The sequence below is a fragment of the Lipotes vexillifer genome, unplaced genomic scaffold (assembly GCF_000442215.2).
Source record: "Lipotes vexillifer unplaced genomic scaffold, Lipotes_vexillifer_v1.1 scaffold311, whole genome shotgun sequence".
In the NCBI taxonomy this organism is placed as follows: domain Eukaryota; kingdom Metazoa; phylum Chordata; class Mammalia; order Artiodactyla; family Lipotidae; genus Lipotes; species Lipotes vexillifer.
In genome coordinates, this window is record NW_006791012.1 from 5329702 (window position 1) to 5354494 (window position 24793).

Sequence of the window (24793 nt, forward strand, 5' to 3'; positions counted from 1 at the left end):
ACACCCTGTCTGGTATTTATTATTTGTAGACTTTTTAAATTTAATTTTTATTTCATAGTGGAGTGTAGTTGATTTACCATGTTGTGTTACTTTCAGGTGTACAGCAAAATGATTCAGTTATACGTATACATATATCCATTCTTTTTCAGATTCTTTTCCAATATAGGTTATTACAGAATATTGAGTAGAATTCTCTGTACTGTCCAATAGGTCCTTGTTGATTACCTGTTTTATATTTAGTAGTGTATATACATTAATCCCAATCTCCTATTTTATCCCCCCCTCATTTCACCTTTGGTAACCATAAGTTTATTTACTAAGTCTGTGAGTCTGTTTCTGTTTAGTAAATAAGTTCATTTGTATCATTTTTTTTAGATTCCACATGTAAGTGATATCATATGATATTTGTCTTTGTCTGACTTTCCTCACTTAGTATGATAATCTCTAGGTCCATACATGTTGCTGCAAATGGCATTTCATTCTTCTTTATGGCTGAGTAATATTCCATTGTATATATGTACCACATCTTTATCCATTCCTCTTTTTTTTTTTTTTGGTATGCAGGCCTCTCACTCTTGCGGCCTCTCCTGCTACAGAGCACAGGTTCCAGACGCGCAGGTTCGGCGGCCATGGCTCACGGGCCCAGCTGCTCCGCGGCATGTGGGATCTTCCCAGACCAGGGCACAAACCTGTGTCCCCTGCATCAGCAGGTGGACTCTCAACCACTGCGCCACCAGGGAAGCCCTATCCATTCCTCTTTTGATGGACATTTAGGTTCCTTCCATGTCTTGGCTATTGTAAATAGTGCTGCAGTGAACATTGGGGTTTATGTATCTTTTCAAATTATGGTTTTCTCCAGATATATGCCTAGGATTGGAATTGCTGTATCATATGGTAGTTCTATATTTAGTTTTTTAAGGAACCTCCATACTGTTCTCCATCCTGATTGTACCAATTCACATTCCCATCCACAGTGAAGGAGGGATCCCTTTTCTCTGCATTCTCTCCAGCATTACCTGTTTATAGACTTTTTGTTATGGCCATTCTGATTGGTGTGTGGTGACACCTCATTGTAGTTTTGAATTGCATTTCTCTAATAATTAGTACATTGAGCATCTTTTCATGTGCTTTTTAAAGGCCATCTTTATGTCTTCTTTGGAGAAATGTCTCTTTAGATCTTCTGCTCATTTTATGATTGAGTTGTTTGTTTTTTTGATATTGAGCTACATGAGCTGTTTGTATATTTTGGAGATTAATCCCTTGTTGGTCGCTTCATTTGCAAATATTTTCTCCCATTCTCTGGGTTGTCTTTTTGTTTTGTTTACGGTTCCCTTTGCTATGCAAAAGCTTTTAAGATTAATTAGGCCCCATTTGTTTATTTTTGTTTTTATTTTCATTACTCTAGCAAGTGGACTAAAAAAGATATTGCTACGATTTATGTCAGAGAGTGTTCTGCCTATGTTTTCCTCTAAGAGTTTTATAGTGTCTGTTCTTACATTTAAGTCTTTAGTCCATTTTGAGTTTATTTTTGTGTATGGTGTTAAAGAATGTTTTAATTTCATTCTCTTACATGTAGCTGTCCAGTTTTCCCAGCACCACTTATTGAAGAGACTGTCTTTTCTCCATTCTAGAATCTTGCCTCCTTTGTTGTAGATTAATTGGCCATAGGTGCATGGGTTTATTTCTGGGCTTCCTATCCTGTTCCATTGATCTATATTTTTGTTTTTGTGCCAGGACCAAAGTGTTTTGATTACTGTAGCTTTGTAGTATAGGCTGATGTCAGGGAGCCTGTTTCCTCCAGCTCTGTTTCTCTTTCTCAAGATTGCATTGGCTATTTGGGTCTTTTGTGTAGCCATACAGTTTTTAATGTTTTTTGTTCTAGTTCTGTGAAAAATGCTATCGGTAGTTTGATAGGGATTGCATTCTATCAATTGTCTTCTGTAGTATAGTCATTTTGACAATATTGATTCTTTCAATCTAAGAACATGGTGTATCTGTCCATCTGTGTTATCTTCAATTTCTTTGATCAGCATCTTGTAGTTTTCAGAGTACAGGTCTTCTGCCTCCTCAGGTACATTTATTTCTAGGTATTTTATTGTTGCTGATGCAACGGTAAATGGAGTTGCTTCCTTAATTTCTCTTTCTGATATTTTGTTGAATGCACGAGATTTCTTTGTATTAGTATCCTGCAACTTTACGAAATTCATGGATGAGCTCTAGTAGTTTTCTGGTAGTGTCTTTAGGATTTTCTATGTATAGTATCATGTCATCTGCAAACAGTGATAGCTTTACTTCTTTTTTCCCAATTTTTATTCCTTTGATTTCTTTTTCTTCTTTGATAGCCATGGCTAGGACTTCCAAAAGTATATTGATTAAAAGTGGAAAGAATGGACATCCTTGTCTTGCTCCTGATTTTAAAGGAAATGCTTTCAGCTTTTTACCATTGAGAATGATGTTAGCTGTGGGTTTGTGATACATGGCCTTTATTATGTTGAGGAAGTTTCCCTCTATGCCCACTTTCTGGAGAGTTTTTCTTTTTTAAACCATAAATGGGTGTTGAATTTTGTCAAAAGCTTTTTCTGCATCTATTGAGATGATCATATTGTTTTTATTCTTCAATTTGTTAATGTGGCTTTATCATACTGATTGATTTGTGGATACTGAAGAATCCTTGCATTCCTGGGATAAATCCCACTTGATCATGGTGTATGATCCTTTTAATGTGTTCCTGGATTAACTTTGCTAGTATTTTGTTGAGGATTTTTGCATCTGTATTCATCAATGATAGTGGCCTGTAGTTTTCTCTTTTTGTGGTATCTTTTTATGGTTTTGGTATCAGGGTGATGGTGGCCTCAAAGAATGAGTTTGATGGTGGCCTCATAGAGTGAGTTTGGGAGCATTGCTTCCTGTGCAATTTTTTGGATGAGTTTCAGAAGGATAGGGGTTTACTCTTTAAATGTTTCATAGAATTCACCTATGAAGCCATCTGGTCCTGGGCTTTTGTTTGTTGAAAGTTCTTAAATCACAGTTTCAATTTCATTACTTGTGACTGGTCTGTTCATATCTTCTGTTTCTTCCTGGTTCAGACTTGGGAGATTGTACTTTTCTAACAATTTGTCCATTTCTTCTAGGTTGTCCATTTTATTGGCATATAGTTGCTTATAGTAGTCTCTCATGATCCTTTGTATTTCTGTGGTGTCAGTTGTAATTTGTAATTTTATTGATTTGAGCCCTCTCCCTTTTTTTTTCCTGATGAGTCTGGCTAAAGCTTTATCAATTTTGTTTATCTTTTCAAAGAACCACCTTTTAGTTTCACTGATCTTTTCTATTGTCTTCTTCATCTCTATTTCACTTATTTCTGCTCCGATCTTTATGAATTCTTTCCTTGTACAACCTTTGGGTTTTGTTTGTTTTTCTTACTCTCGTTGTTTTAGGTGTAAGGTTGTTTTCTTACTCTCGTTGTTTTAGGTGTAAGGTTATGTTGTTAGTTTGAGATATTTCTTGTTTCCTGAGGTAAGATTGTGTTGCTAAACACTTTCCAAGAGTGGAGCCTCTGTTTCCCCCAGTCTTGTGGAGCTCCTGCATTCAAGCCCCACTGGCCTTCAAAGACATATGCTCTGGGGGCTCCTCCTCTTGATGCCAGACACCCAGGCTGGGGAGCCTGATGTGGGGCTCAGATCTCTCACTCCTGTGGGAGAACCTTTGTGATATGATTACTTTCCAGTTTGTGGATCACCCACCCGGCGAGTCCAGCATTTGATTATATCACAAATGTGCCCCTCCTGCCTTCTCACTGTGGCTTCTTCTTTGTCTTTGGGTGTAGAATATCTTTCTTGGTAGGTTCCAATCTTTTTTATTGATGGTTGTTCAGCATTTAGTTGTGATTATGTGCGAGGAGGTGAGCTCAAGTCCTTCTACTCCACCACCTGGTGTCAGACTTAGGGCTTTGGCTTTGACTGGGAGAAATTTCTATCCATGGTGGCACCTGATTGAGGCTGCACACCAGTGAGAAAGAACCAGTCCACTCCTTTTGTAGACTTTTTAACAATGGCCATTCTGACTGGTGTGAGGTGATACCTCATTGTGTCTTATATTTGCATTTCTCTAACAATTAGTGGTGTTGAGGATCTTTTCATGTGCCTATTGGCCATCTGTATGTCTTCTTTGGAGGAATGTCCATTTAGCACTTCTGGCAATTTTTTGAGTGGGTTGTTTGTTTTTCTGTTTTTATTGAGTTGAATGTGCTGTTTGTATATTTTGGAAAATAAGCCCTTGTCTGTTGCATCATTTGCAAATATTTTCTACCAGTCCATAGGTTGTCTTTTCATTTTGTTTATGGTTTTCTTTTCTGTGCCATTAGGTCCCATTTGTTTATTTCTGCTTTTATTTCTATTGCCTTGGGAGACTGACCTAAGTAAACATTGGTATGATTGGTATGATTGGTATGATTTATATCAGAGAACATTTTGCCTATGTTCTCTTCTAGGAGTTTTATGGTGTCATGTCTTGTTTAAATCTTTAAGCCATTTTGAGTTTATTTTGGTGTATGGTGTGAGGGAATGTTTTAACTTCATTAATTTACGTGTGGCTGTCTAACTTTTCTAACATGACTTGCTGAAGAAACTTTTTTTCTCCATTGTATATTCTTGCCTCCTTTGTCAAAGCTTAATTGACCATAGGTGTGCGGATGTATTTCTGGGCTCCCTATTCTGTTCCCTTGATCCAGGTGTCTGTTTTTGTGCTGATATCACACTGTTTTGATTACTGTAGCTTTCTAATATTATCTGAAGTCTGGGAGGGTTATGCCTCCTGTTTTGTTCTTCTATCTCAGGATTGCTTTGGCAATTCTAGGTCTTTTGTTGTTCCATACAAATTTTGGAATTATTTGTTCTAGTTCTGTGAAAAATGTCATGGGTATTTTGATAGGTATTGCATTAAATCTCTAGATTTCTTTGGGTAGTGTGGCCATTTTAACAATATTAATTCTTCCAATCAAGGAGCATGGGGTATCTTTTCATTTCTTTAAATCAGCTTCAATTTTCTTTATCAATGTTTTATAGTTCTCCATAGTGTACAAGTCTTTTACCCCTTTGGTTAGGTTTGTTCCTAAGTTTTTTTGTTTTTTTGTTTTTTTTTTGCGGTACGCGGGCCTCCCACCGCTGCGGCCCCTCCCATCGCGAAGCACAGGCTCCGGATGCGCAGGCCCAGCAGCCATGGCCCACGGGCCCAGCTGCTTCGCGGCATGTGGGATCCTCCCAGACTGGAGCACGAACCTGCGCCCCCTGCATCGTCAGGCGGACCCCCAACCACTGTGCCACCAGGGGAGCCCCCTAAGTATTTTTTGATGCAATTTTGAAAGGGATTTTTTATTGTTTTTACTTTTCTGATATTTCATTGTTAGTGTAAAGAAATGCTACCTATTTCTGTATGTTATTCTTGTATCCTGCTACCAAGGTGAATTCGTTTATCAGTTCTAGTAGTTTTTGTGTGGAGTCTTTTGGGTTTTCTATATGTAGTATCATGTTAACTGCACATAATGATAATTTTACCTCTTCCCTTCCAATGTGGACACCTTTTGTTCCTTTTCCTTGTCTGATTGTTGTTGCTAGGACTTCCAGTACTATCTTGAATAAAGTGGTGAGAGTGGACATCCTTGTCTTGTTCCAGATTTTAGCAGACAGGCTTTCAGCTTTTCGCCATTGAGTATTATGTTAGCTGTGAGTTTATCATAAATAGCTTTTATTATGTGAAGTTATGTTCCCTCTATGCCCACTTTGGTAAGAGATTTTATCATGAATGGATGTTGGATTTTATCAAATGCTTTTTCTGCATCTATTGAGATGATCATGTAGACCATTCTCTAGGACACACTACATCCTAGGACACAAAACAAGCCTCAGAAAGTTTAAGAGGATAGAAATTTTTTTAAGTATCTTTTCTGACTACAGTGTCATGAAACTAGAAATCAACCACAGGAAGAAGAATGAGAAAAAAAAAACGATTACATGGGGACTAAACAACATGCTACTAAAAAAAACCAATGGGTCAATGATGAAATCAAAGAGAAAATTAAAAAATATCTTGAGACAAATGACAGTGAAAACACAAGCATCCAAAATCTATGGGATTCAGCAAAAGCAGTCCTAGGAGGGAAGTTCATAGCGATACAGGCCTTCTATGAAGCCACCATCACCCAGATACCAAAACCAGAGGAAGACACTGCAAAAAAAATTATAGGCCAATATCTTTGATGAATATAGATGCAAAAATTCTCAACAAAATACTAGCAAACCAAATCCAATAATACATAAAAAAGATCATACACCACAGTCAAGTCGGATTCATCCCAGGGTCACAAGGATGGTTCAACATATGCAAATCAATCAATGTGAAATACCACACCAACAAAAGAAAAGTCAAAAATCCTGCTATTGTTAAGTAAAGAGGAGTATCATTCTGAGTGAGCAACCACAGAGCACACAGGTGGTCTAGTCAGTCAGTTTTTATGAGCCCCCTTCATTCCACATGTACTTTTTTCCTTCAAATGGTGAAAACCAGACTGTTTATTCCTAAGACAAATGACTTCAACTGTTTCATTTTAATATAGATTTGTATACTTTTTTATGGGGGATAAAAGGAAAGAAACCACCTTACAGTTTTCTTTCCAGGAGCTTCCAACTACCATTCAGTATTTATTGATTAATAAAAATGCGAAGAAACTTTAATTTTTTGCATATCTTATTTTGTGCCAGAAATAGTTTATCTTTGAAAATAATCTGTATATATATGGAGAGTGAGTTAGGGGTAGTAGAAAATACTCAAATCCAGTGGTTACTTTGACACAATACAGAATAGATGGAAATTTTAGCTGGGTTTCAAATAAACTAAAATAATAAAATTATTATAGGAAAATAAAATTTTAGTGCTTTATTACTTAAAAGTAGTATATATATATTTAAACTGAGATCTAAATTATTTTAAATTGACATCCTATACAAAAACAGTAAGTTATAGTTTTAGTAAAGTACCAGGGAGTTCTGACAAACTCATGGTTCTAGAATAAGTCAGAAACTTTGAGCTGTATCATTACTTCTGTCCATACTTCACAGACAAAATTTAACATGCGTAGATTTATTAATCACAAGTTTTCATTCCTGTTCTCAACATACAGGTATTGAAGACAGGAGAAACTGGAGGCAAACTCAGTTTAAGTTTCCATGAAGTGACTCTGAAAAACATTTCTCAATACTTTTTATAAACATTTTCTCCCAGCATGTTTTATGGGGCCACTACTGATACTGGTATTTCATCAACTCAGATGTTATGGGAAGTCTTGATGTCCTTAGAACCAGAATATGTTGACACACTTGTTCTCAGAAATCCTGACCAAACAGTTCTCTTGAGGCGAATATCCTTGGTTAAGCAGTAGTGCTGAAACTCTCCTTTGTCAGGCCTTATCGTTTCACTTATGTTCCTACTTTTAACATATACTTGCTGCCATTAATTTAGAGGTTTGTATTTTAATTTATTTTGTACTGATTTACTAGCACAGAATTATTCTTCAACTTAGCATTTTTAAAAATATTTATTTATTTATTTATTTTTGGCTGCATTGGGTCTTTGTTGCCACGCACGGGCTTTTCTCTAGTTGTGGTGAGCGGGGGCTACTCTTCATCGCGGTGCACAGGCTTCTCATAGTGGTGGCTTCTCTTGTGGAGCATGAGCTCTAGGCATGCAGGCTTCAGTAGTTGTGACACGAGGGCTCAATAGTTGTGGCTCGTGGGCTCTAGAACTCGGGCTCAGTCGTTGTGGCACATGGGCTTATTTGCTCCACAGCATGTGGAATCTTCCCAGACCAGGGCTCAAACCCGTGTCGCCTGCATTGGCAGGCGGATTCTTAACCACTGTGCCATCAGGGAAGTCCAAGCATTTTTTATGTATTATAATGTCAGTAGTCATATCACAACATACTATTATCCTCAGTGTCCCTGTGAGAGCAGTGAATAACTTCTACCATTATGTTAATGACAGTAAAGTCAGTCTCTTACACTTTACCTATCATAGCTGGCAGATGAAGGTCTCAGAAATAATATCTTTAATAAATATTATAATACCAGAAGTCTAATTACTATATGCCAACTCAGTAATCATCAAAAGCAATTATGAATAGCCTCTCCAAAGTATTGAGGACGATGTACTAGTTACGAATGCTCACTGAAGTCCTAATTTACAGCTCTAGTATAGCACTTACAGACTAAGGTTTAGTCAGTTGTGTAGATAGCATGCAATAATTTTTGAAAAGCCCAAGCTTTGGAGTCAAACAGGAAAGTCAGGAGAGAAAAAGCCCCAGAAATCTGCACAAGGATCACCTTGAGTCTTTGGCTGAACACTAACCTGTGCATGCATAGAGTGAGATCTCACACTATGGGCAAAGGACAGTGACAGGACAGGTCCATGTCTCCCAGGAATCCCTGCTGTATCATTTATTGGCTGGGAGCAGCCTGTGGGGAATGTAGCCTCAGTGTAGATGCAGTGATGAATCTCACATCATGGCAGCTGGAGCTATTGGCTTATTTTTTTTCCTGAAGTTAGAGATCTGAGAAATGCACTCTTGTGATACCACTATCCACCATTTGTCTGTATAGATCTATTTTTCCACAGCAACTACTCCATGGAAACTGACTGGAGACAAAATGGGAGTTTAGTGAGTTAAACTGCATCCACTGTTGCTACAGTTCATCTCAGAGTTGCATAGTATTCATCCTCTCCCTCATCTGCTGTCCATTTTATTTCTCCTTGCACAGTTTGCCATAGCACTCAGGCATTTCCACTTCATTGAGTATTGGCCTTTTTTTTTTTTTCAGGCTACTAAGAGCCATTCTAGCAGCAATTTATACCATACTTTGGGGGCCCTGATAGGATATTAAATTCAGTATCCTGAAAAAGTGCCACCCACGTTAATGAATTATTTATCCAGTCTTCCATTCCAACTCCCCTGTTTCTGCTGGCACATGCTAGCTAATTCTTTCAACTCTTTAAGTGTGTGGTCTCCTAGCTTATCAAGTCCAGCATATTCTCAGCTAAATTGTGCTGAGATTTAACCCTCGTTATCAGCCTGGCAACCAGGAGAGTAGTAGAGGCATTTCTGGAGCGGAGGGAGTATCTTTTGCATTGTGGGGAGAGGTCTGTATAGAATGTTTTAGCACAGTGGAAGTGCTATCTCAGATTCAGTGGGTCTGCACTGTGAACATCCTCAAGGGCATCCATGCAGCTATACCTAACCTAGATATCAGTACCTTCAGTGTTCTTAAATAGGGCCTTGACTTTAGCAAAGCAGACCTTCCCTGATGATTCATCCAAATGTCCCTAGAGCTCTGTGACTAACAGGTCTTCCACTTGTCAGTTGTACCTTCCATTCAAATACATTAGATAAGGACCTCTATAAGCTACCAGAGTGGCTTTCTGGCTGTCACACTTAGCCATTAACTGTAAAGAGCACTCCGTCTCTTATTATGCTTCCCTGGGGCATAAATACAACTTAGTAGTCATCGGCCTATGCCACTGTCTACTTACTAAACACTTCCCATCCACAGCCTCCACCCCCACTCCAGTACACCACAGAACAGTTCAAAGGAAGGTTTGGTTTGGCTCTCTGGAGCCCTCAAGCCAATATTGCCACTCGAAGAATCCAATGTCAGTCAGGAACAGGACTGCCTTAGTATCCCTTACTGCCCTCATTTATTTTCTAGGAGCAGCTTGTGGAAAGTGTAGCCTTAACACAAAAATACAATGACACATTTCAAAATGGAACAGCTGGGGCTGTCAGTTACACTCCCTTTAGTAGGAGATCTCAGAGTGATATTCTCATGAATGCCACATTGGGGTCTATAAATAGAAGTGGGAGAGACATCATGAAAACAGCAGAGTAGGGAGCTCCAAGAATCAGTCCCTCAGTGAAGCAAACATTAAGCAAACAAAAACTGACAAAATTAACTTTTTAAAAACTCTAGAATCTAATTTTTAAGACTTGTAATAATCAGCGGAGTGCTTACTAAAGACAGAGACTGCTAACTTTTTGGTAAGAAAGCATTGCTGCATTTTTGTTTACCTGTCTTCCATCCCCCATTCCCCAGTGTGACAGTGGCCAGCATTTCTAGTGTCAGCTAGCTGTTGCCAGAGGGCAACAGTGGATCTTTTTCTCCAAAACTGGTCACAAATTTTGACCAGGCTTGTGGTTTCCAGAGGGACCACTGCAGAAGCTTGGCTTTGTTTCATCTTCCTCAGGCTGGAACAGCATCTTTGGCAAAAGCATTTGTGTATGTCAGAAGCACTTCAAGACATAATATGCATAGCTGTCTCTCAAGCAAGGTATGGAGAGTGGGGAAAGCAGCAGACAGATGGAAAGACCTCAGAAAGAGAAGCTAAGGTGAAGATTTGGGGGGGAATAAAGTTCTTGAAGGACTGCCTCATATACCAGGGAATCAGGGGTACAACACACATGCCCACAACAGGATGCATGCTCATAAAAGACCTGAGAGAACCCCAGACTTAAAACTCTGGAGGACCTTTGGGCTATGCACAGTAAGAGTTGAATTCTGAGGCTGAATTGTACATAGGTAGCCTGGCTAAGTAGTGAAAACCATGCCTTAGCTCAGAGGCAATCTACAAAGACTGAGAGAATTGTTTGTTTGTTGCTTTAGAATTTTTTTAAAAATCTGTCACATCAGTCTGTCAGGATGTTAAAAATATCTGGCTGATTGCTGAGATAATGAAACAGAGATTTCAGTGATCACACATGACAAGGAATATAAGCTTTGCAAAAATAGTTTGAGAATGTCACTAAACAAATAGATGACTACCCTCAAAAGCAACAACAGTAAAACCTGGAAGAATCTGATTTCCAGAGTTATCACATTATTATATTCAAAATATCTTATTTCCAGCAAAAATTAAAAGGCATACAAAGAAACAGGAAAGTATGGCCCATTCACAAGGAAAAAAAAACAGCATCCCTGGGGAAGCACAGACATTGGGCTTTACTAGATCAAAACTTTTTTTTTTATTGGAGTATAATTGCTTTACAATGTTGTATTAGTTTCCCCTGTACAGTGAAGTGAATCAGCTACATGTATACATATATCCCCTCCCTCATGTACCTCCCTCCCCCACCGTCCCACTTCTAGGTGTTCACAGAGCACTGAGCTGAGCTCCCTGTGCTATACAGCAGGTTCCCACTAGCTATCTGTTTTACACATGATAGTGTATTTATGTCAAATCTAATCTCCCAGTTTCATCCCACCCTCCCCTTCCCCCCGCTGTGCCCACACGTCCATTCTCTGTCTGCCTTTCTATTTAGACTAAGACTTTAAATCAGCTGTCTTACATAAGCTTAGAGACGTAAAGGAAATGATAGACAATGATGTAAAGAAGATCAGAATGATTTCTTACCAGATAGAGAATATCAGTAAAGAGATTGAAATAATTAAAAGGAACCAAATAGAAAATTTGGAGCTGAAAAGGAAAATTCACCAGATGGGCTCAACAGCAGATTTGAGGCAGAAGAAAGAATCAGTGAATGTTAAAATAGGACAATTAAAATTATCACATGAGGGGCTTCCCTGGTGGCACAGTGGTTGAGAGTCTGCCTGCCGATGCAGGGGACACGGGTTCGTGCCCCGGTCCGGGAGGATCCTACATGCCACGGAGTGGCTGGGCCCATGAGCCATGGCTGCTGAGCCTGTGCATCCGGAGCCTGCACGTCTGGAGCCTGTGCTCTGCAACAGGAGAGGCCACAACAGTGAGAGGCCTGTGTACCACAAAAAAAAAAAAAAAAAAAAAATTATCACTTGAGAGGAAAACGAAGAAAAAAAAATGAACAGAACCTGAGGGACATGTGAGATGCCATCAAGCATATGCATTATGGGAGTCTTAGAAGGAGAAGAAAATTTAGACTAACTGCAGGAATCTACATATCCAAGAAACACGATAAAATTCAAGTAGAATCAACCCAAAGAAATCCACATCATTCAAAATGTCAAAAACCAAAGACAGAGTCTTGAAAGCAGTAAGCAAAAAGCAACTGGTTTTGTAGAAGAGATCCTCAATAAGATTAACAGCTAATTTTTTTCATTAGAAACCATGGAAGGCAGAAGGTAGCAGGATCACATTTGAAGTATATAAAGAAAAAAAAATCAAGAATTCTACACACCTGTCAAAGCTATCCTTTAAAAATGAAGAAAAATTAAGATATTCCCAGATAAAAGCTGAGGAAGTTTACTGCTAGTTGACCTGCCTTGTAAGAAATACTAAAAAGGGTCCTTCACTCTGAAATGAAAGGACTGTATTTCAAAGCAGTACAAAGAAATAAACAATACGAAGAAAGAAAACTATGTAAGTAAATATAACAGCCAGTATTATTATATTTTTGGTTTGTAACTCTTCTTTTTTCCCCATCTGATTTTAAAAACAGTGAGTGCAACAAAAATTGTAATTCTTTTAATGGGCACACAGTATTTAAACAGATAACTTTGTGACAATAATAACATAAAGGAGAGGATAGAGCTATACAGAAGTAAAATTTTGTATGCTATTAAAGTTAAGTTGGTATAATTTAAACCTAGATTGTTACAAATTTAAGATATTGTAATCCTTAGGGTAATCACTAATGAAATAACTAAAATAAAAGAGGAAGAGAGAAGGATCAAAATGGTACATTAGAAAAAAATAAATCATATGGAAAAGAAGGCAGTATTGCAAGAATTATGGGACAAAATGATAGATGTAGAAAATAAATAGTAAAATGGCAGAACTGAGAGCTTCTTTATCAGTAATCACACTAAATGAAAAGGGATTAATACCATCAATTAAAGTACAGAGATTGAAAGAGTGGAAAAAAATGTGATCCAACTGTATGTTGTCTAGAAGGGGCTCACTGTAGACTCAAAGGCACAAATAGGTTGAAAATGAAAGGTATATTCCAAGCAAAAACAAGATAGGGTGGCTTAACTAACATCACACAAAACAGACATCAGTAAAAAAGTTTTAGAAGAGGTAAAGAACAACATTATCCTTAAAGGGACAGTGCATCAAGAAGATATAATAAATTAAAACATCTGCACCCCAAAATAACAGAGATCCGAAACATGAAGCAAACAGTGATGGAATGGAAGGGAGTAGAAAGCTGTACAATGATAGTTGGAAACTTCATCACCCGTTTCAATACTGGATAACACATCTACACAGAAGATCAATAGGGAAATACAGGGCTTGAACAACAGTATACACTGACTAGATCTAACAGACACATATAGAGGACTCTACACACAGCAGCAGAATAACATTCTTCTAAAGTAAGCATGGAAGATTCACCAGCATAGACCACTATTAGAACATAAAACAAGTCTTAATGAATTTAAAAAGATAGAAATCACACAAAGCATACTTTTTTTTACCATAGTAAAATTATGCTAGAAATCAATAATGGAAGGAAAACTGAAAATTCTCAAACATATGGAAATTAAACAGTACAGTCCATGGGAGATCAGCTAAGATGGCAGAGTAGAAAAACCCTGGGCTTGGGACTGCCCTGGTGGTGCAGTGGTTAAGAATCTGCCTGCCAACGCAGGGGACACAGGTTTGGAGCCCTGGTCCAGGAAGATCCCACATGCCACGGAGCAACTAAGACAATGCGCCACAACTACTGAGCCTATGCTCTAGAGCCCACAAGCCACAGTTACTGAGCCCACATGCCACAACTATTGAGCCCACGCATCTAGAGCCCGTGCTCCACAATGAGAAGCCACCGCAATGAGAAGCCCGAGCACCACAGAGTAGCCCCCACTTGCCGCAACTAGAGAAAGCCTGTGGGCAGCAACAAAGACCCAACAGCCATAAATAGATAGACAGATAGATAGATAAATAGATAGATAAATGTTCCTCTAAAAAAAAAAAAAAAAAAAAAAACCGGGGCAAAGCCCAGACTCGCCAAACCCGGGGCCCAGTAATCTTTGCGTGAAAAAAAAAAAAAAAAAAAAAAAAAACCTGGGCTCATCTCCTCTTACAAGCAAACCAAGTCACACCTGTTTGCAGAACAACCATTGATGAAAAAGACCAGAACCTATCAGAAAAGATCTAATACAACTAAAGATATAAAGAAGGAGCCACAGTAAGAAAGATAGTAGGGGTGGAGTCATGCTATAGTCAAGTCCCACACCCGTGGGTGGATAACCCACAAAAAGGAGAATAATTACAACTGTAGAGGTTCTCCAAAGGAGTGAGAAGTCCAAGCCCTGTATCAGGCTTCCCAGCCCAAGGGTCCTGAACTGGGAAGATGAGACCCCAGAGCATTTGGCTTTGAAGGCGAGAAGGGCTTACTTTTGGGAGTCCTAGAGGGCTGGGGGAAATAGAGACTTCACTCTTAAAGGGCACACACAAAATCTCACATGCTCCAGGACCCAACACAGAAGCAGTAATCTGCTAGGAGCCTGGGTCAGACCTACCTGCTGATCTTGAAGATTCTCCTGGAGAGGCGGGAGGCAACTGCAGCTCACCCTGGAGACGTTATGATTGTTGTATGTTCCCATTATGCCTCCTTGTCTTTGACACTACTGTTTGTTTTGAAGTCTATTTTATCTGATAATTTTAGCCATTCTAGCATTCTTATGCTGTTTTCCATCCATTTACTTTCACTCTGTGTCTGTTTATTTACAGTGTATTTCTTATAAACAGCATATAGTTGAGTTTTGCTTTTTTTATCCATTCTAACAATCTTTGTCTTTTTATTGGAGTGTTCAGCCTGTTAATATTTATGTAATTATTGATGTGGTTGAAAGTCAATCTACAATTTATTTGTTTTCTGTTTATCTCTTCTAATATTTGTTCATCTGTTCCTTCTTTCCTTCTTTTTGATTATTTGAATATTTTTCAGAATTTTGTTTTAATTTATCTGTTTGCTTTTTTAGCTGTAGCTCTTTACATTATATATTTTAGCTGCTCTAAGGGTTACATTAAATATCCGTAATGTTCCACAGTCTACTTAGAGTTAATATAGTACTATTTCATGTAAAATGTAGAAATTTTACATGTCAATTGGTTCATTTACCCACCTCACTTCATCCTTTATGAAGACCCAATGCAGCCAAATAAATAAGTAAATAAATAAATAAATAGAACAAAATAATGCCATTTGCAGCAACATGGATGGACCTAGAGATTATCATACTGAGTGAAGTCAGACAAAGACAAATATCATACAATATGACTTATATGTGGAATCTAAAAGAAGATGGTACAAATGAACTTATTTAGAAAACAGAAATAGATTCACAGATATAGAAAACAAACTTATTATTACCAGGGGTGAAAAGGGGGGCAGGGATAAATTGGGAGATTGCGGCGAGTGGGGGGCTACTCTTCGTTGTAGTGCACAGGCTTCTCTTGTTGCAGAGCATGGGCTCTAGGCACACGGGCACACGGGCTTCAGTAGTTGCAGCATGTGGGCTCAGTAGTTGTGGCTCGTGGGCTCTAGAGTGCAGGCTCAGTAGTTGTGGTGCAAGGCTTAGTTGCCCCGTGGCGTGTGGGATCTTTCCAGACCAGGGATTGAACCCAGGTCCCCTGCATTGGCAGGCAGATTCTCAACCACTGTGCCACCAGGGAATTCCTATTTTGTTCCTTTTTATGGTTGAGTAATATTCTATTGTATATATGTACCACACCTTCTTTATCCATTCCTCTGCCAATAGGCTTAAAAGTTGCTTCCATGTCTTGGTTATTGTAAACAGTGCTGAAGTGAACACTGGGGTGCAGGTATCTTTTCAAATTATGGTTTTCTCTGGATATATGCCCAGGAGTGGGATTGCTGGGTCATATGGTAGTTCCATTTTTTGTTTTTTAAGGAACCTCCATACTTTTCTCCATAATGGTTGTACCAATTTACATTCCCACCAGCAGGGTAGGAAGGTTCCCTTTTCTCCACACCCTCTGCTGCATTTACTGTTTTTAGATTTTTTGATGATGGCCATTCTGACTAGTATGAGGTGATACCTCATTATAGTTTTGATTTACAATTTTCTAATAATTTGTGATATTGAGCATCTTTTCATCCGCATTTTGCCATCTGTATGTCTTCTTTGGAGAAATGTCTATTTAGATCTTCTGCCCAGTTTTTGATTGGGTTGTTTTTTTTTTATATTGAGCTGCATGAGCTATTTGTATATTTTGGAGATTAATCCCTTGTTGGTCGCTTTGTTTGCAAATATTTTCTCCCATTTTGTGGGTTGTCTTTTTGTTTTGTTGATGGTTTCCTTCACTGTGCAAAAGCTTTTAAGTTTAGTTAGGTCCCATTTGTTCAGTTTTGTTTTTATTTTCATTGCTGTAGGAGGTGGATTCAAAAACATTGAATGTTGCTGTGATTTATGTCAAAGCATGTTCTGCCTTCATTTTCCTCTAAGAGTGTTAGAATGACCGGCCTTACATTTAGGTCTTTGATCCATTTTGAGTTTATTTTTGTGTATGGTTATAGAGAATGTTCTAATTTCATTCTTTTACATGTGGCTGTCCAGTTTTCCCAGCACCATTTATTGAAAAGACTGTCTTTCTTCACTTGTGTAGTCTTGCCTCCTTTGTCATAGGTTAATTGACTGTAGGTTTGTGGGTTTATCTCTGGGCTTTCTATCCTGTTCCATTGATCTATATTTCTGTTTTTGTGCCAGTATCATACTGTTCTGATGACTGTAGCTTTGTAGGATATCCTGATGTCAAGGAGCCAAGATTACTTTGGCTATTCAGGTCTTTTGTGTAGCCATACAAATTTTAAGATTTTTTGTTCTAGTTCTGTGAAAAATGCCATTGGTAATTTGATAGGGACTGCATTGAATCTGTAAATTGCCTTGGGTAGTATTGTCACTTTGACAATATTGATTCTTCTAGTCCAAGAACATGGTGTATCTCTCCATCTGTTTGTGTCATCTTTCATTTCTTTCATCAGCACCTTGTAGTTTTCTGAATACAGGTCTTTTGCCTCCATAGGTAGGTTTATTACTAAGTATTTTATTCTTTTTGATGTGATGGTAAATGGGATTGTCTCCTAAATTTATCTTTCTGATCTTTTGTTGTTAGTATATAGGAATGCAAGAGATTTCTGTGTATTAATCTTGTATCCTGCGACTGTACTAAATTCATTGATGAGCTCTAGTAGTTTTCTGGTAGCATCTTTAGGATTTTCCTTTCTGTTTTAACTTTGTATTTTATATTGGAGTATCGCTGACTAACAATATTATGATCAGGTGTACAGCAAAGTGATTTAGTTATACATATACGTGTATCTTTTCTTTTTCAAATTCTATACAAGAGTAATGCTTTTCGTCTCTTTATAATTTGAAGATATGTCCCTACTGTCTTCTACATCCCATTCTTCAACTACTGTCCAGAGTAGTTCTGCCTCCCCCACCCCCATTTTTGCTCTTTGCTCAGGGATTCTTACTCTAGTTTCAATCAAGGGACTTTGGTTAGTTGGTTATTTTTTGGTTGAGTGTGTGGTACCCTTGGAAATTTCCTTTCTTTAGAGTCCTGTGTTGTACTTTAACATATATTTTCTAAGCAATCTAGTTGGGAGCTCCCTTTGATATTTTTGGTTGTCCATACTGCCAGATGCCAATGCCAATTCTTTCATTTTATCATAATGTTAATCGTTACTCACCTAGAAAGAAGAATACCTCCTAACCTGTCCACCTTAATTTCATTTTTTCGAATTTCAATTAATCGTATATATGGTTGCCAAATTGACAGTGGACATATTAGACATGCTCTGTGGTTGTCACTGCCTTGACAGGGACATGGTCTGCTCCCTAATTGCTGGAGTAGAGGCCCCCAGAGCCGCTTCTTACCTGTGTTCTGATCTGTGGTGTGAGGTAGGTGGGATTGGAGCACTCCCACTGGGAGAGAAGCCACTGAGTATTCCTCCTCTGGAGCTGCTCACCTGGGTGTGCTCTGTTGTGTCACCTTTCACCCGTTGTGCGAGCTCTCAGATTACACGGTTGTTGGCACTGCTCTTGGTCGCACCTTAACTGTGGGTATGCCGGCAATTGGCCCTGTTGTCTCTCAGTTGTTTTTACCAGGGCACCAGCATAGATCCACTGTTCTTGTTTTTTTTTAATACTTCTTGAATTTTTTTCTTTTTCAGTTCACTCAGCCTCAACCCCACTCTACCTATACTGCTATTGGAGCAATTTATACAATCTTTTAGTGGTTACTATTTGAAATCTGACTATGCATAGTTACCAAAATCAAACAATTATTATCTTCAACAGTACAAAAAGCAAAGACCTTAGTACTTGATTTACATGATATATGTAATTAGTATTTTCTGATCTTAAAAACATCAGACCATTTGTGTGTGTGATTGTATGTCTGTGTGTATTTAACTGTATATTAACCAAATCTTTGTTTTTGAATCCATTCCTTCTTGCTTCTCAAACCTTCCTTCTGGGATCGTTTTCCTTTTTCCTGAGTTATGTTCCCTAGAAGTCCCTTTGTGGAAGATCTATTGAATGCTTTCAGTTTTTGTACATCTGAAAGTCTTTATTTTTCTCTAATTGTTGAAAGAAAGTTCCACTGTCATATTATACAAGAGTAATGCTTATTCTCTCTATAATTTGCAAGTATATCCCTAATGTCCTCTACATCCCATCGTTGCCATTGAGAAGTCTGGTGTCTGTATCAGTAGTTCCTTTGTAGGTGATCTGTCTTCTCTCTGGCAGTTAATATCTTTTTATTTTTGGAGTTCTGCAATTCCATTACAGATGTCCATAATTATAGATTTTCAGTTTATCCTGCTTGATATATATTGTCCCTCTTGTGTTTATTGATTCATATCATTTATCAGCTTTGGAAAATTCTCAGCCTTTAACTTAATTACCTGATTAGACATGTTAGACTTTTCCATGTTCTCTGTATTGCTAATTTCTCTTTATATTTATTTCTCTGTACATTTTCTGTAATTCCTTACTTATGCCTCTTTTACTTCACTAATTCTCTCTTTGTGACAAATTATTTAACTCCAGTTCAGGTTTTCATTTCCAAAAGTTCTATTTTATTTCTTTAAAAATCTACCTGGTTATTTTTTTTTTATTATATCCTGTTGTATGCTTATTTTCATGGTTCCATAATTATTTCTTTTAAAATCTTATGCTGAATTATTTTATATTCTAGCTTTAATAATTCAGTGATCTGAAATCCCTGGAGAAGTAAATCTGTTGTTTATTTTCTAATTTTCCATCACAGTAGCTTGTTTTCTTTTGTATTCAGTGATCTTTCATTGTGAACTCATACTTGTTTTATTTTAATTTATGGCAGTCCTGATGGCTTCTATCAAAAGTGCTTTAATCCAGACATGAATTTTCTTTTTATTTTTTCTACCAAAGTTAGGGGCACTAATAACCTGGGATCACTTTAGCCCATGTCTTAATCAAAAGTCTCAGGCTCAGCCCCTTTACCTTGAGACTTGTTCAGGGCTCAGTCTACTGAGGGTGATGACCCAGAGTAGTTCTGCCTTTTTTCCCCCCATTTTTGCTCTCTGCTCAGGGATCCTTACTGTAGTTTCAATCAAGTGACTTCGGTTAGTTGGTTATTTTTTTTACTGAGAGTGTGGTACCCTTGGAAATTTCCCTTTTTTTATAGTCCTGTGTTGTACTTTAACATATATTTTATAAGCAATCTAGTTGGGGAGCACTCTTTGATATTTTTGGTTGAACATACTGCCAGATGCCAATGCCAACTCTTTCATTTTATCATAATGTTAATCATTACCTCTCACCTAGAATGAAGAGTACCTCCTGACCTGTCCACCTTAATTTCATATTTCCCAATTTCAATTAATCATATTAATCAAATTTATCAGTGGACATATTAGACATGTTAAATTTGAGTTTCCTGGAAGTAAAGAGTTTGGAGCTCAGGAAATAAATGGATTCTAGAGATTTATGGGTCATTGATATAATTATCAATGCCATAGGAGTGGATAAGGTTACTGGGGAAAACTTCATGGAGTAGGCAAAGAAAAATTAACTTAAAAAGAAGACTAAGAAGATGAATTCTAAGAATTGAGAAAACAAAGATTGAATCTCCAAATGCAAGGAAAGAGAGGGTTTCAAGGAGGGGAAGTTAATAGGGTCAGATATGGCCAAAAGGGCACACAAGACAAGAACTTATCTTTAAGTCTGGATAATTTATTACTGCTAGAAAAGTTTCATTGGAGTGGCAACAAATGCAAGATGGCAGTGAATGTATGGAAGAGTAGTACAACTTGCTGATCCTCTGTCTTATTCCTCATTACATCCCATTTCCACTGTATATATAATGAATCATTCAGCTTCCTGGAACAAAAATAAACACAATTTTATTCTGATCTTCCATAGTTGAAAGGGATTCAAGCAAATACTGGAGATACTAGTAAGTAGAGCCAGGGAGGAGATGGGATAACAGTAATCAAACACAGCATGGAAACTGTGAAGTGTTTCAGGTTCTGGACCTACCAGCTCATATGGAATAATAATAAGCCTTGTGTGTTTGAATTTTAATTATATTAGCTATTTCACTAATAAATGTATGTACTCTGTCAATAATAATTTATATTCTACATTTCTGACACATTTTATTTGAAATCTATATTTTTTTAAATAAATTGATTATTTGTTTATTTTTGGCTGTGTTGGGTCTTCATTGTTGCATGAGGGCTTTTTTCTAGTTGTGGCACGCAGGGGCTACTCTTCGTTGTAGTGCGCAGGCTTCTCATTGTGGTGGCTTCTCTTGTTGTGGCGCATCATTATATTTTATACCATTTTATTTCACAACATAAAACAGAGAACAGAGAACAACTCGGTTATTTATCTTCTTGTTTCTTGAGTCAGAAAGACTGACAGTTATATGTAAGTCTCAACATTTAGACAAAATAAAGATGAACTTTCATTCCAAAATCCTGTGCAAATTGTATGTTCATGACATGCTTTTCTCTCAGGATTTTAAAATTTCTACAGAGGTAATTAATTTAAACTGAAGTTTGTTCTCATGTATTTTAGCCTAAAATTAAACTTTCACAAAGAAAATTCTCAGTTTTACCTCAAGGAAAGATAGGATAAAAGAGTAGAAAAGTGGTATCTTAAAAAAATACTTATCCGAAAAAGAGGGGATATTTGTATATGTATGGCTCACTTTGCTATACATACAGCAGAAACTGACATGGCAGTGTAAAGCAACTATACTCCAAGAAAACAAAAAATTTTAGAAACCATTTATTATTTTCATTTACAACAGAGGAGAACGTATTTTTTCCAAACTCACAAATATGAAAGTTTTGTAATAATGCAACATTTGACTTAACTTTTACCTAAGAAACATAAAAGTATAATTATATGATTTATTAATTGCTCTTATCCTGCTATATTCTCCATATCCCCATACTTTTCTCTTACATAACAAAACACAACAAAGTAAAATATAATGAAAAACATTATTTCCTAAGCTATCATTTCTCTACATTCAGCAGCACCTAATCTGGTTATGTTTATCTTTGAAAGTTGCACTGAACACCTCCACAGGGCTGTCTGTGTGCCTCAGCTCCTCCTAAGTACAATAAGAGTTCACATAAGGAAGATCCCAGCAGGCAAAGTCCCTCCTGTTTGAGAATATTTTTCGTATCAGAACAAAAACAGTAACACATAAGTAAATTAAACAAACTGATCTCTCCCCTTCTGTAGTTTTGTTTACAACATATAACATTTCTTTTCTACCTTATAGGTACCAGAGATTTGAAAAGGCATTTCTGTTAGCTGTTGACATTGGTGCTCGTGACCTGTTTATGGTGAGTCATTCCCAGAGATGATTTTGTGCCTTCAGTTCTAAGGCTGAGTAAGTTGTCAGCTTTTGTGACCATTAAAAAGGATTAGTGTCATTTGTGCCTTCGACACATGGTGGGAAAGTATTATTCCATCCTGGCTTGCAGCTCTGCCTTCATGAAACTGGTCAATAGCCATCTAGTCTCTTTTGACTTGTTGACATTTTCCTTGCCAGACCCAAAGGATTTTTTAAGTTTTCTAAGAATTTGTAATTCTTGAATGTTTCTCCTCATGTACGTTGATATGAGGGGATGACACCTTTGTATCTAACAAGCTTAAATGTCTTTCTAATCCATTCTCTAAAGGAAGTACAGCTTCAGAAACCAGGACATAGGGCAAAACATGTCCCCTAGATCTTGAATGTGCTCAGTTTGTCCCTTCGATTTTAGTGAGAAGCAACATATTATGAATGTTCTCACTTGTATTTTTAAAGTATCCACAGTGCAAAGTGGATCCAAGAGGATATAAATTCAAATATGCTTTAGTCCTCCATTTATTAGCTTCGGAACAGTAAAATCAACCAGTTTCTTACAGATCTTTGTGCTCTGTATCAGGTTCTTATTTTATAAGATCTTTCACCACAGCGTCCAGTGAAATCAGATAAACAAAGGTGGGGTTCCTGGTTTTCCAGCATATTGTGCTCCACAGAGATTTCACTGTTGTCAATGAAACAATGAAGCAAAAGCTTCTTGAAAACAACAAAAACTTCTCGAAGGCTCTTTTACCTGAATCTTCTGCACAAATGAAGACATTTTGTAGTTTAAATTAAGCTTTGATGCTTTAGATGTTAATATGGGTTCATGACTTTGGAATGAATTTGTTATTTAAATTCTAATTTTGCATCATTCAGTTAAATTGTGCTTTCATTGATCATGAAAAAAATCTAATTACTTCACATGTATGAGCCTTTTGTTGGTCAAATTGATCAGGCATATTAGTATATGAAGGGAACATTTTATTATTTTCACCAAAGTCTATGCATGCAGACATCACAGTGTCAGAAATTTAATTACAACACCTTTTAGATTTTCTGACCCCAATGACTTTCACTCTTTATCTCCACTTTCTCACCTCTGACACTACTCACAAGTAAAGGTAGATTTTCTTCATATTTCTTTATTTTTTTTATGGCTATAGTCCCAGTCTTTTTTCTAGCAAAGATAAAAACTGAAGAGATGAGTATTTAAATATTTAGTGTCTGGTAAACTTTCTTTCTCAATGTATTATTATATTGCTCTGTAATTTTTGCTTCTTTGGCTATTAATAAATAATCATCAAAGCCATCTTATAAATTTTTTTCAAATCATATCTGTTTCAGCATTTAGTCTCAGTTAGGCAGTAACAATATAAAGAAAGTCTCCATGTTAGTTTAAAGCCAAATAGGCTTTCTGCTGATAGGCTAACCCTAACCCTAACCCATAAGGATATTTACTAGTAAAAGGTAAAAACCTAAAATAAGGGAATGAGAGAAATAGTTTTACTTTCCTTTTTATTTGTAAAAGTGAACAATCAAAATGCTACATCCTTATTCTTCCTATGTAACTTTGCTTATTTATAGCCCAAGATCTGCCTTAAGGAAGCATTAAGAGCCTTAAGAAAGCATTAAGGCCTTAAACAAAGCTCCATTTAAGCTCATGATTCTACTATATACATTTGAAGCTCCATGTTGAAATTGTCTAAAGAATTTATCATGTTTTCTAATAGATCAAATATTAGTATTTAAATTATCATCTAGCCTATATACTGAGAAATATTACCTCTTTGAATTTAAAAGTTTTTAAAATAAACAGGATTATTCCTACATGTAAATTATCTTCTACCACCAAGATATCTCTTCCTTAAGAGAATAAAAATATGACCACATTGAATGCAAAGGGGTCACCAAAAAAGTATAATGGTTAACCTGAGAATATTCTTTTTGCATTAGCATCTATCAGAGATAGAAGGATAAAAGACATATAGCATGATATCAGTAGGCCTTGAATATTAAAAAGTCAGTATGTGGGTACTGGACCTGAGGAAATGAGCCAGAAAGGACCTCTTTGTCTGCTTTACACTGTAGCCTAAGTGAACATCTTCTAAATTAGGGTCAGCAAACTATGGCCTGCCAGCCAAATCTAGCCCCAAAATGGCTTTTTACAGTTTTAAATCGCTGAAAAAAATCAAAAGAAAAATAGTATCAAAACACTTTAAAATATATGATATTAAAAATACATGATAGTGAAATTCAAATTTCAGTGTCCATAAGTGAAATGTTACTGGAACACAGCCAAACTGATTTATGTAATGTGTATGACTGCTTTACTCTATGATGGCAGAGTTGAGTGGTTGCAAGAGACTATATAGCTTGTAAAGCCTAAAATATTTCTATCTGGTGTTTTACAAAAAAGGTTTGCAGACCCCTTGTCAAAAAAATCATAATTTATAATTTCACTCCTCTATTTAAAACCCTTTAGCAGCTTCTCGTCACCTTTGGGATAAATTCTAACTCCTTAATATGGCATCTAAGGTCCCTCCACTCTCACCTCTCTGCTTTCCAGCTACATCAGCTTTCTTTCAGTTCTGGGAAATGTACTCTACTCCTTATTATATCCAGACCATGTTAAGGAGTCTGGGTTTATCCTTACCCCAGATCAGCAAGGTGTAATGGGAAGGTGTAATGGTAGATACATGGAATTTGGGTCATAAGTTCTCTTCAAGATCAGTAACTTTTGAGTTTTTTAAAATGTATATAAATGACGATAATAATATAGTACCTACCCATAGGTTGGGTTTTTTAATTGAATAAAAGCATCTTTGAATTCTGTAGTGCTTTATAATTTTTAAGTTTCACACAGATGATTTCATGTAATCCTATAATAACCCTTTGTTTCCCTTCACTCCTATATTGCCCCTCCCTCTTTCCC

The 24793-nt window shown here is 37.1% G+C and overlaps 1 protein-coding gene across 1 annotated transcript in view; it reads left to right on the top strand.

The window, feature by feature from the left end:
- WDPCP (WD repeat containing planar cell polarity effector) overlaps nt 1-24793 on the top strand; it is a 175400-nt gene that overhangs the window by 120357 nt on the left and 30250 nt on the right. The window contains exon 13 of the mRNA XM_007464152.1: nt 21790-21853. Within this exon, the coding sequence (XP_007464214.1) occupies nt 21790-21853 (64 nt within the window). The remainder of the gene's footprint in view (nt 1-21789; nt 21854-24793) is intronic.